This window comes from Oncorhynchus nerka, linkage group LG9a (assembly GCF_034236695.1).
Source record: "Oncorhynchus nerka isolate Pitt River linkage group LG9a, Oner_Uvic_2.0, whole genome shotgun sequence".
In the NCBI taxonomy this organism is placed as follows: Eukaryota; Metazoa; Chordata; class Actinopteri; order Salmoniformes; family Salmonidae; genus Oncorhynchus; species Oncorhynchus nerka.
Window position 1 is genome coordinate 43,972,145 of NC_088404.1, and position 19,926 is coordinate 43,992,070.

The 19,926-nt window shown below is 43.1% G+C and overlaps 1 protein-coding gene and 1 long non-coding RNA gene across 3 annotated transcripts in view; both read right to left on the reverse strand.

Moving 5' to 3' along the window:
• The window catches only part of LOC115134378 (fatty acid 2-hydroxylase-like), a 30,999-nt gene extending 16,253 nt beyond the window's left edge, over window positions 1-14,746 (reverse strand). Inside the window, exon 1 of the mRNA XM_029668275.2 lies at window positions 14,353-14,746. Coding sequence (XP_029524135.1) covers window positions 14,353-14,634 — 282 coding nt within the window. The 5' untranslated portion in view covers window positions 14,635-14,746. The remainder of the gene's footprint in view (window positions 1-14,352) is intronic.
• A 2,499-nt stretch (window positions 14,747-17,245) lies between these two features.
• LOC135573278 (uncharacterized) lies at window positions 17,246-19,795 on the reverse strand. 2 transcript variants are annotated; one of them, XR_010464642.1, is made up of 7 exons: window positions 19,615-19,795; window positions 19,488-19,529; window positions 19,247-19,419; window positions 19,134-19,169; window positions 18,482-19,035; window positions 18,090-18,201; window positions 17,246-17,995 (listed from the first exon to the last, which is right to left on the reverse strand). It is a non-coding gene; the product is annotated as an uncharacterized LOC135573278 (long non-coding RNA). The 2 variants fall into 2 exon arrangements; XR_010464641.1 differs by having other exon boundaries at window positions 19,247-19,529; window positions 19,615-19,793.
• Between the last annotated feature and the right edge of the window lie 131 nt (window positions 19,796-19,926).

The window sequence follows — 19,926 nt, forward strand, 5'->3', positions numbered from 1 at the left end:
AACACGATATGGGCATGATGACCAGTGAGTTTTGACCTAGATTCAGTCTGAGCAGCAGACAACCACAAAAAATCTCTTGACATGGAAATGGGGGAGATTCTTCAATACACAGATTCATAACAAGTGGCAGGTAGAAGTTCATAGCTCACAGATTGGGAAAGCCAGGTGCAAAGGTCTATCCACATGTTCATGTGTGCTAACATGCATATCATAAATTACCAGAACAACGCTGATATTAGCATAGGAATAGAAAGATCATTTTATATGTTCTACGTGCTCTTAGCTCAGCATGAGAGAGATTTATCTTCCACTTAATCACTGATATTATTGGTTTAAAGGGTGTGTGGATGTGTTTGGGAGAAGAAGTAAGTAAGTCATGGAATGATAGGCTCCTGTTCATGCTGACCCAGATGGATGTTCTACTTTGTTAAAGGGAGAGGTAATAACCTCCCACCCAAGATTACAGCTACTCAGCAATTGCTAAACTACTGATCACCATAGCTTGTCAAGATACGCCTAACATGAGCCAAATGCTGGGCCAGGGTGTGCCTTCAGTCATTCACTCCAAACTTGCTCACCGACCCTTTAACGGTTTGTTTTATAAAAACACATTTTTGTTATAGAGCTACTACCATTTAGCCATAGGCAGTTTATAAATACACATGACAGAGAATTGGTATTGGGTGGTGCTTGAAAAATGAAATTGACTTGGCGTTGAGAGTTAGGTCCTTCCTATATAAATACCAACAGACAGGCTCTAGTATAGTGGTCCTCAAGGCCCTGGAGGCTGAGAGAGGCCTGTGTTAGAAATAAACAGAGCTATGGGAGAAATGATCATGAGAGCTCCTTTTGTCCTCCTTGCTATACAATCTGACCTGTGCAGTGTCCTATTAACTAAGCATGTTAGCAAAAAAACTATTAGCTAAACAGCTATAGTATCATTTGTAGGGCTGGGAATTGACAGGGTCCACGCGATACGATATTATCATGATACTTAGGTGCCGATATGATACGTATTGTGATTCTCACAATTCTATATGTATTGAGATTTGATAGTGCGATTTTATTGTGATTCGATGTTCCAAACATATTGCTTCTCATGTCTGCTGCAGAGGGACGGGAGAGAGCCGTGAAAAAGTGAGTTTTGATCAGTCATGAAAACACGTGCTAAAAACATGTTGGCTCACTATTTAAAAAGTGGCACAGATACAGCCGACCAGTGCAAAAATTATATAACCATATTGTCAAAAATAATATTGCAATATATTGTCAAAAATAATATAACTGGATTGATGTTTTCCCCCATCACTAATGAGTTGGTCTGCAATCATACAAAATGATGTCTGTGAGCGAGAAACTGACTATCCTTGGCTCTCCTGACGGGGAGGGGTAAGGAGAATCAGGAGGCTGCAGAGACAAATAAAGCATGGCATCCCTCACCCCTCAGCACTGCCAGCCTTCAGGGCTCCTCATGCCAGGGACTACCCTGCCACACTAGCCAATGAGATCCCGCTGGATCTCTCTATATCCTGGTGACGACAGTCTCACCTCTTCAACTCTGCCCCTGCTGCCTCTCCCAGGGTCCCACGCCACATCTTATTGCAATTACTGTGGCAGAGCAGGCCAGCCATCCTCAGACAGGACAGGTGAAACATGCCGGCTGTGTTTGTGCTGTGTCTTAATCAATCGGACCTCACAACCTGTTCTCTCTCCGGCCCTTTCCTCCCCGCTTACATCCCCCTATTCCCTCACCACCCTTTGGCTCGAACCAGCAGTTGTAGAGCATTACATGAGGGACCTACATATGAAGATGTGTGCCAATTGAAGGCTTATGACAACTGTCTCCATGGAGGCAGAAGCTAAACAACACTAGCATTCACTTAGGCCAACTGCAGCAGATAAAATATACTTTATGAATTCATTCTGCCGTCAAATTACAAAAGGAGATGAGATGGCGGCTACAAACGGAACGTTTGAGGCGCTCTAGTTTCCACCCCCTCAGTAGCCTGCTGCATAATGCTTGGTCATGTCCCTGGGGATGAGTGATGAAATACAATAAGGCCTTTGAGAGAAAAAATGTGATTCCGATCCATAAAGAGGAAACATTCCTTCGAGGCTGAGGCACCACCGACTGCCCTCACAAATTCCTCCCAAAATGTTATCATCAGTCCACTGATAGGGCTTTTTTCTCTGAGGGTACTCTGTCCTAAAGAGTTTTGGAGGGCAACATCAGGCCAGATGGCCAACATTCACCATTCACAAAAGCCTATGCATACACACACACATAAAAATACAATGCCTTCAGAAAGTATTCACACTACTTGACTTTTTACACATTTTGTTATGTTACAAAGTGGGATTAAAATTGATTTAACTGATGTTTGTTGGTCAACAATCCACACACAATAGTCTATAACAGGGCTGCCCAACCCTCTTCTAGGATATCTACCATCCTGTGGGTTTAACACAACTGATTATATTAATTAGCTGCTCAACAAGACCTTAACTAGCTGAATCAGATATGCTAAATTAGGGTTGGACTGAAAACATACAGGACAGTAGATCTCCAGGAAGAGGGTTGGACTGAAAACAAACAGGACAGTAGATCTCCAGGAAGAGGGTTGGACTGAAAACAAACAGGACAGTAGATCTCCAGGAAGAGGGTTGGACTGAAAACATACAGGACAGTAGATCTCCAGGAAGAGGGTTGGGCAGCCCTGCTCTATAATGATACAAAAAAAAATAAAACACTAATATATCTTGATTAGATAAGTATTCAACCCCAAGTCATTACATGTTACATTACATTACATGTTTTTGGGTAAGTCTCTGAAGCAGTGTTCACATTGGCAGTTTGAAGTGACTCAAAAAGTGACTGTTTATTTGCATATCCGATTCGAATCTGTTCTTTTTCCTGCAGTCTGAACAGCCAAAAAGCACATAGAATCAGATATTTCAAGCCACATTTCAAACCATCTTTATAGATGGCTTGAATCCGATATAAATCTGATAGCTGGCCATGTGACATGTCTGAATGGTCAAATCTGATTTATTTTGCCCTCAAGTGTTTTTTAGACTGCTATTTGGAATATCTTGTTGCTTGCTAGCTGCTCTGTTGACAGTTTGACAAGAACATGTGGTAGCTAACTAGCTTGTTAATTGTTTACAAACAAATTAGTGATTATGCTAGAAAGCTAAACAGCTACGTAGCTAGCTAGTTGACTGCTGTGGCTAGCCAAAAAAGGACTTGTTTTGAAAGTTGGATCATCTTATCCTTTGAGGCTTTAAAAATGTTCTTACCCTAATGATTTTGAAAATGCAAAGCAACTGGGAAACGTCCATGGCAGGCATTGTTGTTACCTTAACTTCTGAGTGATAGCAAACACTAGCACCACCACCAATCAGCCTACACCACTGAACACAAACCCATCATTACTATGACAACTAGTGTAGCCTTGTCATAAAATAACTGCTGTCTGAACTAGGGTTGCAAAGGGTCGGAAACTTTCCGGTAAATTTCCAGCATTTTTCTGGACATTTTCCATGGGAAGTTAAGCCTGGGAGTTTGGGTAATTTTTCTTAAATTCATCAAAAAAGTTAGCTTATAACAGTGAATTTTTTTTGTGGGATACACAGAAGGCAATTTTAGTGGCATATTTTGGTTAAACTATCCCCAATTCAATGGACTTTTAACCCTCTACATGCACAGTGCACTCTTCCATCACATGTACAGCTGATTCTCAAGATCTTGCACACTAATGAGATGCTATTGAGCCCACATTACTACACTGTCTGGACCAAGGACTACAAGCTTTCTGGTAAGTTTTAATTACAATACTGGGTGGGGTGAATATATTTTATATGACATACATTATGTTTTGTTAACTAGTAACTAGTGTTTAAATAATTTCTAACTTGTTAACAATTTCTGCTAGTTAGTTTTTGCTACCATGTGGGTTTTAGCTTGCTTGAGCCTGCTAACTGAGGAGTGTTAATTCACCTGTTTCCACACGTTTCATTTTAAAAAATTATCCTACAAAGGAGTTGTTTAATCTAACTGCTTAACTATTTATCTGTACATGTGTAATGAACACTATGGGAGACAGAGAGATGGTTTCAAGCGCAGGGCGCAGCAGGTGTTGATTTATAAAGGACCACCGGAGGAAGCAGGTAGCTGGGTCCAGGGGCAGGCAGAAGGTCATACACCGGGGGTCCAAAAAGTTTTAAAAACTATCATACATGGGCGGATTAAATTACAGGGAAAAACAGAGCTCTGAATAGAAGTGTGTCACAAAACAAACAATACCTCACAATGATGAGGTGCAAAGAACTGAACTAAATACTGTGTGATAATGACATACAGGTGTGTGAACAGGTGATCAGAATTCAGGTGATTGTGTTCAGGGGATCTATGTGTTTGAGAGTGTGAGTTTGAAGCAGGCGTTACAACATGGAATTGTATTTGGGGGTTTTTAAATTTATTTTTTCCTTCATCTTTACAGGAAAATGCCATGGGCACTATCTGATGTATGAAGACATTTCACTGCAGCTAATGTAGAAGAAAAGCTGTGTGCATTTGCAAATACTGTGCCAAAACATTTGTGAAGAATGCAACAAAGATGCAGAACTATCTGGCCAAGTCCATAAAGTTCCCTCAGCGCTCACAACAAGCAACCTCTGACAAAAGTCCCTCTACTTCTATTCGAGGTGAAAATGAAAAAATCAGACACCTTATCGATAGCAACACCTTATGGTCTTCCTGGATAAATTCTGATGAATGTCTTGCTCGAGCTGTGTATGCAACTGGTTCATCTCTGATGCTCACAGGCAATGTGATTTCTGAGTGTTCTTTGCCCAGCATACACCCCTCCAACCAACACCTGCTTTATCTACTCATTTGCTAGATACAGAGTTCAATCAAGTTCAAGTGAAGGTCAAGCAAATCATAGAGAAAGCAGAATGTATTGCAATCATCTCTGGTAGGTGGTCAAAATGTTCATGGGGAAGGAATAATTAACTACATCATCTCTACCCCTCAACCAGTATTCTACAAGAGCACAGACACAAGGGACAACAGACACACCGGTCTCTACATTGCAGATGAGCTGAAGGCAGTCATCAATGACCTTGGACCAAAGAAGGTTGACAGACAATACTGCGAACATGAAGGCTACTTGGTCTACCCTCATATCACATCCATTGGCTATGCTGCTCATGCATTGAATCTGCTCCTCAAGGACATCATGGCACTGAAAACAATGGATACACTCAAAGTGAGAAGAATAAGAGCACCACATTGAAGTTGCCCAGCAACACCCATTGGGGTGGTGTTGTCATCATGTTTGACAGTCTCCTGTAGGGGAAGGAGTCTTTCCAAGAAATGACCATATCACAGTCTGCAGATATGGACAGCCCCGTCAAGAGGATCCTCCTGGATGATGCATTTGGGAGAGAGTGGTAAGCAGCCTGAAACTCCTGAAACCTATAGCAGTAGCCATTGCACGGATTGAGGGAGACAATGCCATCCTGTCTGATGTTCAGACTCTTGCAGATGTAAGAGAAGAAATCCGTACTGCCCTGCCCACTTCACTGTTGCTCCACTTTTGTCCGTCCCCTCGCCCATACCGGGCTCAAACCAGGGACCCTCTGCACACAGACAACAGTCACCCACGAAGCATCGATACCCATCGCTCCACAAAAGCCAAGGGGAACAACTACTTCAAGGTCTCGGAGCGAGTGATGTCACCGATTGAAACGCTATTAGCGCGCACCACCGCTAACTAGCTAGCCATTTCACATCAGTTACACTCACCCCCCTTTTGACCTCCTCCTTTTCCGCAGCAACCAGTGATCCGGGTCAACAGCATCAATGTAACAGTATAACTTTAGTCCGTCCCCTCGCCCATAACCAGGCTCGAACCAGGGACCCTCTGCACACATCAACAATTGACACCCACGAAGCCTCGTTACCCATCGCTCCACAAAGCCGCGGCCCTTGCAGAGCAAGGGGAACAACTAATTCAAGGTCTCAGAGCGAGTGATGTCACCGATTGAAACGCTATTAGCGCGCACCACCGCTAACTAGCTAGCCATTTCACATCGGTTATACAAGCAGAGGAAACTGCAGTTCTGAAATACATCAAAAAGCATGAAGACTTTTGCCTGAAGCCCAATACACGCCGCAGCGTACATGTTGGACCCCAAGTATGCTGGCAAGCGCATCCTGTCTGGTGCAGAGATCAACAAGGCCTATGGCGTCTTCACTACCGTGTCTCGCCACCTTGGCCTGGATGGGGGAAAGGTTCTTCGCAGTCTGGCGAATTACACTTCCAAGCGAGGGCTTTGGGATGGTGATGCAATATGGCAGTCGTGCCAACATATCTCATCAGCCACCTGGTAGAAGGGACTTTGTGGATCTGAGGCTCTTTCCCCTGTTGCCTCCATCATCCTCCAAATCCCACCAACATCAGCCTCCTCAGAGCGCAACTGGTCCTTCCTTAAATGGTATTAATATTAATTTGCATATATTTCCGATAATTCCCACGGAAAGTTTCCACCGCTGAATATTCCCCAAAAATGTGCAACCCTAGCCTGAATACACACAAATTAAATTTGGTCACTTGTAGCTTGCTGTTTGGACAGTCAGTAGTCCTAAACAGATTTGAAAACTGAAACTGATTTCAGCATTTAGTTCAAGAAATAGAGTTAAGAAAATATTTACTAAATAAACTAAAGTAAAAAATAAAAGGCTATATACAGGGGGTACTGGTACAGAGTCAATGTGCGTGGGGTACAGGTTAGTCGAGGTAATTGGTAAAGTGACTATGCACAGATAATAAACAGTGAGTAGAAGCAAGTGTAAAATGAAAGGGGGGATCAATGTAAATATTCTGGGTGGCCCATCTTTTTCCTAGAGTCCACAATCAACTCTTTTGTCTTGCTCACATTGAGGGAGAGGTTGTTGTCCTGGTACCACACTGCCAGGTCTCTGACCTCCTCCCTATACACTGTCTCATCGTTGTCGGTGATCAGGCCTACCATTTTTGTGTTGTCAGCAAATTTAAGGATGGTGTTAAAGTCATGCTTGGTCATGCAATCGTTGGTGAACAGGTTGTACAGGAGGGGACTAAACACGCACCCCTGAGGGGCCCCAGTGTTGAGGATCAGTGTGGCAGATGTGTTGTTGCCTACCCTTATCACCTGGGGGCGGCCCATCAGGAAGTCCAGGATCCAGTTGCAGTGGGAGGTGTTTAGTCCAAGGGTACTTAGCTTAGTGATGAGCTTTGTGGGAACTAAGGTGTTGACTACGCTGAGCTGCAGTCAATGAACAGCATTCTCACATAGGTGTTCCTTTTGTCCATGTGGGAAAGGAAAGGGAAGTGTCAAATGCGATTGAGATTGCGTCATCTGTGGATCTGTTGAGGCGGTATGCAAATTGGAGCGGGTCTAGGATTTCCGGCATGATGGTGTTGATGTGAGCCATGACCAGCTTTTCAAAGCACATTATGGCTACAGACGTGAGTGCTATGGGCGGTAATCATTCAGGCAGGTTACCTTCGATTTCTTGGGCACAGGGACTATGGTGGTCAGTTTGAAACATGTAGGTATTAGACTCGGTCAGGGAGAGGTTGAAAATGTCAGTGATGACACTTACCAGTTGCTTTGCGCATGCTTTGAGTACACATCCTGGTTATCTGTCTGGCCCTGCGGCTTTGTGAATGTTGACCTGTTTAAAGGTCCTGCTCACATCAGCTACGGTGAGCGTGATCACACAGTTGTCTGGAACAGCTGGTGCTCTCATGCATGCTTCAGTGTTGCTTGCCTCGAAGTGAGCATAAAAGGCATTTAGCTCGTATGGTAGGCTCGCGTCACTGGGCAGCTCATTGCTGGGTTTCCCTTTGTAGTGCGTAATAGTTTTCAAGCCCTGCCACAAGTGTCAGAGCCAGTGTAGTAGGAGTCTTTGCCTGTTTGATGGTTCGTCTGAGGGAATAGCAGGATTTCTTTAAGCATCCGGATTAGTGTCCCACTCCTTGAAAGCGGCAGCTCTAGCCTTTATCTCGGTGCAGATGTTGCCTGTAATCCATTGCTTCTGGTTGCGGTATGTACATACGATCACTGTGGGGACGACATCTCTAGATGCACTTATTGATGAAGCAGGTGACTGAGGTGGTATACTCCTCAATGTCATTGGAGGAATCCCAGAACATTTTCCAGCCTGTGCTAGCAAAATAGTCCTGTAGCGTAGTAGCCGCGTCATCTGACACACTTCCGTATTGAGTGAGTCACTGGTACTTCCTGCTATAGATTTTGCTTGTAAGCAGGAATCAGTAGGATGGAATTATGGTCAGATTTGCCAAATGGGGGGTGAGGGAGAGCTTTGTATGTGTCTCTGTGTGTGGAGTAAAGGTAGTTTTTTTGGCTCTGGTTGCACATGTGACATGCTGGTAGAAATTAGGTCAAATGGATTTAAGTTTGTCTGCATTGAAGTCCTCGTCACTAGGAGCGCCACCTCTGGATGAGCATTTTCTTGTTTGCTTATGTCCTTATACAGCTCGTAGAGTGCAGCCTTAATGCCAGCATTGGTTTGTGGTGGTTAATAGACGGCTACGAATAATATAGATGACAACTCTCTTTTGTGCTCTACAGCTTATTATGAGGTATTCTGCCTCAGGCGAGAAATACCTTGAGGCTTCTTTAATATTAGACATTGCGCACCAGCAGTTATTGACAAATAGACACACACTCCCGCCCCTCATCTTACTAGACGAAGCTGCTCTGCCCTGCCAATGCACGGAAGCCAGCTAGAAGCCAGATTAGCGTCTTTTCTCATACACACAAGATAGGCTACAAAATACTGGACAGCACAATGCTACTCTGAGTAGCCAAATCCAGAGCAACAAAACAGGGTTGGGGTCAATTCCATCTAAATTCCAGTCAAGTCAGAGAGTAAAACAAATTCTATTCCAAATATCCCCCATTTATGCCATCCAATTAAGAATTGACATGGATCACCCAATCATCCATTAACGTCTCTCCTATGACACGGCAGCATTACGTTACTCTACCAGTACTTCCATCCTCTGCTACCTCGAAGAGAGACAGAAGATGGGCTAATGGGCGGATGTAAAGAGAATTGTCCTCTGGGTTGGCCCCTAATGTTTACATAAAGGGACCACTGAATAAGCAAGAGGCGCATCACCAAAACTCTTGTTTATAATACCAGCACTATAATCAATGCAAAACCCTGACAGCACTGTAAACACAAGCCTGTCAATTGAAACTGAACCCAATGTTTGAATTGACATGTGATAAAATAAGACTTTGACAGAGAGGAGAATGCCATACTTAGGCATAAAGACTTGCATGAGGGAGCAGTAAAGTGTTTAACTGTGGTTAACAGGATCAACACAGTGACCGTGTTTAACTGTAGTAAACAGGATCAAGGCAGTGACAACCACATGCATCCCTTGCCTCCTCTCTGCAACACTCACACTTTATGATGCGGTTGTAGAGGTAGCAACAGTTTCCAAAAGTCAGAGTCGACCAATGAAACTTAGTGTTATAAGTAGTGATGCACCGATATGACATTTTTGGCCGATACCGGTATCCAATATTTTCCTTGCCAAAACACGATACCGATAACCGATATTTAAAATTTTAGCGGCCTTTTAAGCATTCTAGTACAGTTAAATAGTTAACACACACACGGACACAGAGGTCTAAGGCACTGCATCTCAGTGCAAGATGCGTCACTACAGTCCCTGCTTTGAATCCAGGCTGTATTACATCCGGCTGTGATTGGGAGTCCTATCGGGCGGCGCACAATTGGCCCAGCATCGTCCGAGTTTGGCCGGTGTAGGCCGTCATTGAAAATAAGAATTTGTTCTTAACTTACTTGCCTAGTTAAATAAAGTTTACACACACACCACACTGACCAAAAAGTTATTTTGTTTGCATTTCCATTACCAGTAAAACATCATCAAAACCTATTTCTTTCACTTACTTGCTGTGCTGTTTCATTGTTCATTTGTTCAGTCGTTTCATTCTCAACCAGGATTTCATCATACAGTGAAGTTTCAGCTGTCTGTTTGTCCGTGGCCTCTCTTCCTCGGTGCGCACTGTCACTGTGTCCGTTTCCATCTTGTCCAGCTGTGTCTGTAACATTTCACGTGAAACCTGTTTTTTGTCTGCATCAAAGTAGTGGACAGTAATGAGAGAATGCCACCGAATCACTTGTTCACAGACTGTCTGCAGTTTTGTTGAGCAGGCGTTTCAATGCCATGACAGAGGGTATCACGTCTGCTGCAGGCGCAGTTGGTGAGCTTATTTCTCGAGTCAGTTGTTCGAATAGAGCTAGCTAGTGTGTTAATGTTTCAAGTTTCAAACATGTTCTCAAATGCCATTGAAATGGCACCAGCGGTATGACAACCAGCACATTCATGAGCATGAAATACGACTTTCCTCAGTACGAAATCCTCGACGACCCACTGTGCTGTCAGACTCAGCATGCTCATGGGGCTGATATCGCTGGTCCAATTGTCAGTCGTGAAGCCAATAGCAGTAACACTATTACTGTGTAACTCCGGTAGGGCAACATCTGCGCACTTGACCTGCAATTCAACGGCTCAGGCATGAGACGCATGTGGCAGGGTCTACAGGCAATCACGCACTACAAAAAAAACAGCCACGTCTTGCTCCCGGGCAAACTAAACAACTTATTTTCCCGCTTTGAGGAGAATACAGTGCCACCTGCACAGCCCAATACCAAGGTCTGTGGGCTCTCCTTCTTTGTGGCCTACGTGAGTAAGACATTTAAACGTGTTAAACCTTGCAAGGCTGCCGGCCCAGCCGGCATCCCTAGCAGCATCCTCAGAGCATGTGCAGACCAGTTGGCTGGTGTGTTTACGGACATATTCAATCTCTCTATATCCTAGTCTGTTGTCCCCACATGCTTCAAGATGGCCACCATTACATTCTTGGGTACAGGAACAAAGGTAACTGAACTAAATGACTATTGCCCTGTAGCACTGAATTCTGTCATTATGAAGTGCTTTGAGAGACTAGGATCATATCAAGGATCATATCACCTCCACCTTACCTGTCACCCTAAATCCACTTCAATTTGCTTACCGCCCTAATAGGTTCACAGACGATGCATTCGCCATCCCACTGCCCTATCCCATCTGGATAAGAGGAATATCTATGTAAGAATGCTGTTCATTGACTACAGCTCAGAATTCAACAACATGGTACCCTCCAAGCTCATTATTAAGCTTGATGCCCTGGGTCTCAACCCCGCCCTGTGCAATTGGGTCCTGGACATCCTGATGGGGCATCCCCAAGTGGTGAAGGTAGGAAACAACATCTCCACTTAGTTGATCCTCAACACTGGGGCCCCACAAGGGTGCGTGCTCAGCCCCCTCTTGTACTTCCTGTTCACCAATGACTGCGTGGCCATGCACGCCTCCAACTCAATCATCAAGTTTGCAGACGACACAACAGTAGTAGGCTTGATTACCAACAACGACGAGAAAGCCTACAGGGAGGAGGTGAGGGATCTGAGTGTGGTGTCAGGAAAATAACCTCTCACTCAATGTCAACAAAACAAAGGAGATGATCGTGGACTTCAGGAAACAGTAGAGAGAGCACCCCCCATCCAAATCTATGGGACAGCATTGGAGAAGGTGGACAGTTTTAAGTTCCCCTTCGTACACATCACAGACAAACTGAAATGGTCTACCCACACAGACAGCGTGGTGAAGAAGGCGCAACAGTGCATCTTCAACCTCAAGAGGCTGAAGAAATTTGGCTTATCACCTAAAACCCTCAAACTTTTACAGATGCACAATTGAGAGGATCCTGTCGGGCTGTATCACCACCTGGTACGGCAACTGCAACGCCTACAACCGCAGGGATCTCCAGAGGGTGATCATCAAGGACAACAACCACCCGAGCGACTGCCTGTTCACCCCGCTACCATCCAGAAAGCAAGGTCAGTACAGGTGCATCAAAGCTAGGACCGAGAGACTGAAAAACAGCTTCTATCTCAAGGCCATCAAACTGTTAAACAGCCATCACTATCACAGAGAGGCTGCTGCCTACACACAGACTTGAAATCATTGGCCACTTTAATAAATGGACCACTAGTCACTTTAATAATGTTTACATATCTTGCATTACTCACCTCATATGTATATACTCTATTCTATATCTATTCTATCTATTGCATGTTAGCCTATGCAGCTCCGTCACTAATCATCCACATACTTATATATTCTTATTCCATTCCTTTAGATTCCATTCCTTTAGATTTGTGTGTATTAGGTATCTGTTGTGTAATTGTTAGATATTACTTGTTAGATACTGCTGCACTGTCGGAACTAGAAGTACAAGCATTTCGCTACACTCGCAATAACATCTGCTAACCATGTGTATGTGACCAATAAAATGTTATTTGATTTCAATACAACACCTAGGGGGCTCGTGGTTCTCATCCCCTTCCATTCACTTACACAGTAATTATGACAACATCCAGAGGATATACTCCAACCTATCAGAGATCTTGCAGCATGAACTGACATGTCCATCCCATCAAAGGATCAGAGAATGAATCTAGTACTGAAATCATAAGCTACAGCTAGCTAGCCCTGCAGTGCATAAAATGTGGTGATAGATGACTCAGAGAAAGAAAATTGCTTTACAGTTTTTAACAAATTAATTTATTCAAAAACGATAGAGAAGCAAGAGAGGGAGAGAACTATATTTTGTCTTGTTTTTCACTTTCACTTTCTTTGCCAGTAAATGCAGCTAGCTAGCTAGTTTAACCTACTCAAACACCCAGCTCAATCAAAGGGATGCTATATTAGCTAGCTGGCTATGACTATCCAACACAACACTGAAACTCTTCCAAGTCAAGGTAAGCTTTTGGTTTTACTAATTTATTGCCATCGGGCCCACCGGTGTAAGTGCTAAACTGCTTACTGCACTGTACACTAACATTACTGCATAATTGTAGCGGGTTTATTAACTCTAGTTCTATTAGCTATGTTGACTATGACGTTACTTTAGCTAATATGGGGACAATGAGGTAGGCTGTGTAGCGGTTATGACATGGTTTGGCTTGGAAAGGTTTTTTAGCCTGGTTGCATACAGCTGATGTGTTGTGCATTGAAGTCCACAAGCGAAGGGAAAAGGTTTGAGGAGGAGAGTGGGTAGATGCGAGAAGGAATACAACGTGGCTGCTATAAAAGTGAACTGGGTTTATGTCCGATCAGGGGTGTATTCATTTAGCCGATTCTGTTGAAAAACGTTTCTTAAACAGAAGCAAACGGAATGAAATGGGAATAAACATATCTGATTTTGTCCAATAGAAACTCTTGTTTGCAACTGTTGAACTATAATCAAGTATGCAAGGTGGTATTGAATGTGTCACTGTCTGTCACCTCAAATCTTTATCTTGACCTGTGTACACCTACGTTGTAAACTTTAATTCATAAGCTAGGTTGTAGCAACCTCATGATGGGTATAGGGAAAATTAGAGTATCATGTAGTAGCCTAAACCTATCAATGTTACAATGAACTGGATGAATGTAATATGAATGACAGTCATCCAATATGCTGTAATAGAAAAGGCCATGCTCAGGAAAAAAGAAAATTGCCTGCCTTCAACTTAAACAGCACCGACTGCGACTGACTTGCATGTAGCCTACAACCATTAGAGTAATGGAAAGTTTCTCCCAAATCCACTGACTGTGTTAATAGGCATATTGTTGTGCCATCATCATCTCCTATTTGTAAACCACATGCATGCATGTGCATGTGGTTTACAAATAGGGGCAATGTGAGATTGTTGTTTGATGCAAATAGGCAATGTGTCTCAAACCAGATGTGAAAATCACACCGCCATGTACATCGTCTTAATTTACTGCAGTCTACTTTCCAGCTATAAGAGTGCTGAACAACTACTCAAATGGGCACCCGGACTATTTCCATGGACCCCCTTTGTTTTTACACTGCTGCTACTCGCTGTTTATCATCTATGCAGTCACTATACAAATTACCTCGACTAACCTATACACGGCACATTGACTCGGTCCAGGTACCCCTGTATATAGTTAACTCGTTATTGTTATGTACATTTATTGTTTATTTTTGATTGTTTCAATTTTTTTCACTTTAGTTTATTTATTAAATATTATATTAACTCTATTGTTTGAACTGCATTGTTGGTTAAGGGCTTGTAAACACGCATTTGTTGTATGTGACAAATACAATTCGATTTGATTCGATAAGAAACTATGCTTGGGTTACAGTTTAGAGTAGGCTATCAGAGCAGAGTATTATAGCCTGTACCTGAGTTTCATCGGCATTACTGTCTGTGTCCAGCTCTCCAATGTAGTACTGTTCCATCCACCGCCGTGCGTTCTCGGAATGGCGGTGCGGGGGTCCCTCCATCTCCAGGCTGACATCATTCCCTGACCTGTGTAATATCAGAGCCTCTCCACCCGGATGCATTCGAAGGAATCCCGTCACATCATAAACTTTCGTCCCCAATAATACCCAACATGAGTATTTTGTGCAATGACGGGCTACCTCCATCTCAGAGAAAACCCGAGGGGACACCAATGGAGACATTGCGATGTTGAAGTGTCCACTGAAAAAGCATAAACTAAAGGAGCGCGTAAAGACCCCCTGGCCGACTGACCGCGTACTAACTTCTACTTCATTTCTCAGCCCTGACTGGGCTTACTCGACCAGCTCATTAGCATATCATTAATTATTCATCACTCAAGACTGCTCACAGCTCAGTCTTTCATCTATCTGCGTTTTGCTCGCTCTGCAACTTCACAGCGCTCTAGCTTATTTTTACCCTCAATGTTTACAGCTATGAGATCATTATTGCATTGTTAATTCATGTTTAGATGTGATTGAGATCAAATAAAAACTCACTTTTAAACTAGTCTAATAGAGAACCTGTTAAACATGCGTTTAACTGTTCCACTGGATGTCATAAGGTGAATGCACCAATTTGTAAGTCGCTCTGGATAAGAGCGTCTGCTAAATGACTTAAATGTAAATGTGTTATTTCCTCATGGGCGTAGTTCTGTTTGACGTGTGGGCGCCTCTCAATACCAATAACCTATATTAGGGGTCACCAACCGGTCGATCGCGATCGACCATTCTATGTATTCCCAGTCGATCACCAAACATTTCTGTAGAAAAGCCGACGATAAATGCTTGCGGTCCTTTATTACTATATATTTTTTTAATTCGACTTTGCGCTTTTGCCTTTACGTGCACTTGATTCAGAAACCCTGTGCGCCGAAAAGGCAGTGTTCACATTTTGAACTATTTCATTTGTCTGAACTGAAGGGAAAAACTCCGCCTACCCGGCCGACCAGGAGAGCTGTGCGTAAATCAAGTGCGCCTACTGCTCTGGACAATCTGATAGCTCAAGTCACCGTGCCGAGTACTCCACAGCAAAGTTTGATACCTGCCTACTTGAGATTTAGTAACTTTTAAAACTATGACCATAGAGAAACCATCAAAGATTACAGCAAAGAGTTGTATGATTAAGTCTTTATTCAGCACTGTCAACACTGTTTTTATAAAACATACTCCTGATTCTCGCGCTGCACTGAATTAGTAGCCACGTGTATCGGAATACCTGCATTTTTATTATTAGCAGTTCGTCATGTCTATTTTAATTTCGATAAATATTTCACTTTCTCTGGTCAAATGAGCAACATGAATTTCTGCATGAGGCGGAAATAATGCGTTGCGACTCGAAGTCCGCCTACCCGAGGGGAGATTTTGATCATTCTCTTTCGTGTATCGTTTTTGACATCCCCCTCTCTTTCCGGCACTCATGCTTATTGTAAATGTATTAGGTCTTTCTTAAAAGGGTCTTGGGGTTGGTTGAGCATCGTTGAGTGGCAAGGGACAGTGTGACGTTAACTTGTATTGTACGTGCGTCTTGCTACTACCGAGGAGAGAAAGTTGGAGAGACCAGCTCTCAAACTATCAAGGAAGATGTCGTTACCCTCTTCCGTAGTATGGTACAAATGCACACGACAAGTTGCACAGGTTGTAAACGTTTCTCATTTTCTTTCATTTGAGAAGCTAAGAAATTCGTCAAACTGGCACACGTGGAGCTGACAAACAAATGACGTGTATTGATATGCACACAGTACATTGCACACCATCAGTAGCACTTTATGTATGTTATGTTCCAAATCTGTGAGTACTCCCCTTTTCGTATTTATACTGCCATTTAAACTTTAAAGTACATTTTGATTATTTTGTGCATTTTCCATGAGCTTTCTCAATCGTCTTGTTTAAAGAGATCAGGGAAAATGTTTCCAGCTTAATCCATATTGGTTTAAATGGGTTTCTGGTTTTTCGCTTCCCTCCGGAAAATCAGCTGTTCATTTAAAATAAATACTGGAATGCATTATTTATTTTGCCATTTGTTATTGTGTACTTTTTGTCACGCCCAGGGGCCTGTTGCACAAAACTAGGATAAGGGATTAAGCCAGGATATCTTGGTGATCCTGGCTCAATTGATCCGTAATCCGGTTGCACTAAAGACGGATAGGGGGCAGGAGGATATGTTATGGTATAAATTACCATGGAGATTTATTCTGTGGAGCTAGCCTGCTCCAGACCAGGCTAAATTCCAGGATCTATTTAATCTCATCCCTAATGTCAGTCAGCAGTCACCACAAATGGAAACCAATAGTTATTTCACTGCTCACTATACATTGTTATCACATATAACTAGACCCACTGTTATTATTTAAACGTTTGTGATCATTAATTTCAATGATTTTGGATAAAAAATGATTTTTAGATGATGTTGCTATCATTAGATAATTTACAGTTTCCCATAGACTATAAGGCTATATATAAAATGATAGAATATTAGGGCCACAGAGGGAAAAAAAACACAAGTCATAATATTGTAACCAGTTGTTTTAAAGGAGGACAGTTGTTAAAATGACAGATGTGGGGCATTTCGTGAAATTGTACTTCAGTATGGTTTCATAAACAAAGACATGCTGATGTGCCAGAATATTAAGTATCACATTGTCATAAGTATCAAAACTGTAAAAACAATATGTAGCTTTTCTGCAGAAAGAACCAGCCTCATAAATTTATGACTTTATCCTTTTTCTTCAGTGTGGCCCTAGTACTCTGTCATATAAACAAATACACATTCATATGAATATAAAAACACAATGTGTAACATTATGTTCCTTTATTGAATAAGGACAAAACAAAGCAGGTAAACCATCAGCTCCTTTCGAAACTGAAGTCACAGTGACTCTACAAGATGGAAAGCACAGAATCCAAGCATATTATACAAAATGATACATACACATTCAAAGGTCTGTATATAACACACCCTGCATGTCTGCACACTAAAATAAATGCAGGACAAATCCATACACATCAACTGAACAGACAAATGAATGGATGCAGTAGCCTCCCTGCAGCCTTGTATTACACACAGTATACCGCACAAACATCATAAGAGGCCAAATTCGTCAAAAAACGAACCCAAAAAAACCAAATTCCTCTGCCACCGCAGGACATATTTAACCAAAATTGAAAGCACACATACTAACTAAAATAATTCAACACATATTGGTCCCTCAGCAGCCGACCACTGTCGTCATCAGGGAAGATTGCCGGATTGTCCCAGTCCATGGCTGGTGGCACTCTGGGGGCCCTCTCCTTCCTCAGGCAGGCCACATTGTGGAGGACAGCACAAGCCACAGTAATATCACATGCCCTAACAGGGCTGACCCTTAATTTGTGAAGGCAGTGAAAGCGTGCCTTCAGGAGGCCAAAGGTCATTTCAACTCTGGCCCTGGTCCTGGCATGGGCATGGTTGTAGGCCTGCTGTGCTTCCTGGGGGTCTGTGAAAGGTGTCAGGAGAAAAGGCTGGCAGCCATACCCCTGTCTCCCAGCAACACACCAGAGAATTCACCTGTCAACACAAAATCTCATCATTACTACCTCATAAACACAGTGATATTCTTGACACAGCCATGATGGTTATAAATAGGGGTTGTGTGGCTTACCTTGTGATAGGCACTGATAGATTTCAGAGGCCCGAAAGATTCTGGAGTCATGGACTGAGCCAGGCCATTTTGCCACAACATTGCTGATCACACAGTCAGCATTGCAGACCATCTGAAATCATAAGATGAGGAATATTACACCAATCAATGCACATCACTGGCAATGCAGAGTGTTCGTCAATGGACAATATCAAAAGTTATGTTCACCTGAACATTAATGCTGTGAAAGGATTTCCTATTCACAAAATCGGCCTCATGGGCACCTGAGGGGGCTTTTATCCTTATGTGTGTGCAGTCCACTGCACCAATGACATTGGGGAAACCTGTCACACAAAGTAATGAGTATCCTACTATGTGTTAACAGTTGTCCTGTAATTTGTAGATCCTCTTACCTGCAATCCTATAGAACTCCTCTTTGATGTCACAGAGTCTTCTGTGGCCAGGGAAGGAGATGAAGACATCTGCTAATGCTTTGATAGCCAGACACACACTCCTTATTGTGCGGCAAATTGTGGCCTTGTTCAGCTGTTCTGCATCCCCCACTGAGTACAGGAAGGCTCCACTAGCAAAAAGCGCAAGGCCACACAAACCATTTGCTCCACACTCAGTGCATGGCTCCGTGCAGTGCGGTGCTTAATCCTGGGACCCAGTAGTCTGCATAGATACCTGATGCCATCTGCAGAAAACCTGTATCTTTCATATAGATGGTCATCAGGGAAGGCCAGTGGGTCCAACCGGTCCCTGAAGACCCTTTCTCGCCTGAAGGCTCTCCTCAGCACAAGTGCTTCTTCATCCACCACATCTCGCACGAATGGGCATGCCATTGTCAGAGCAGAAAGGAACACACAATTTTGGGCCTTCATATAGGCTAGTGGCCACACCTGATGCTGGGGGGGTGGGCAAAAGAGGGCGATGCCTTATAACGATGACTTGGTTGTACTGATTGCTGGGAAAATAAAAAAAACCTTAGAAAGATGCCACCGTCCTGTGTGCTCACAATAAGAGCTCATATGTCATGGCTCACTTGACTTTACGAGAATATACCTAATTTTTATTTTGAGCTGTGTCATCTTCTTGGAGCTGGGGGAGGAAAAAAATAATGATTAATACATTTGTGTTACAGTTAGCATACAGTGTACATTGAAGGCATATCTCACCTCCCTCTCAAGTTTTTTATTTCAAGGTCCAGTTTCCTAATTGTCCTCTTTTTTATTTCGGACTCCAGTGCAAGATTTTCCATCTTTTTCTTCTTGTACTGAATGTCTATGTCTGCCAGTTCTATTTGGCGCCAGAGGTGGTTGCCATACAACTTTCTGATAGCTTGTGAGCTCTGTGAACACAATACAATTAGCGCAGCTGGAATTTGGCAGGATGTGGTGTCCTTTTATTAATACGCACTATGTTGCCAGGCTGGTTTTCCCACTGTATAGCATCTGGGTCCTGTAAAAGAAATTATTTTTTGATTTTGATGAGGACTCCTCACCATTGTAGAGTAAATAGTACTTTCACAGTCTTAACATGATACCTCATGCCTTCTGGAATCCAGAGAGATGGTCTCCTCCTCATCATCGTCTCCATCATGTGCTGTTGCTGCTGCACTGGGGCCTTCACCCTATCACATTTAATCGGATTCATATTGAAGCTAGTAGACAAGACATGCCAGGCCTACAGTATGCCTTTGATGGAGTACTCACTTGATCAGCATCGTCTGGTGCTTGTGCTGGTGGCTCTAACAGGAACACAATGCTGCCAGGCACTGCAAGGCAATAGGTAAACCAAAGTCAGACAGTCCAAATTGATTCAATATGAATGTGGTTGTATCCCATGTAGAGATGGA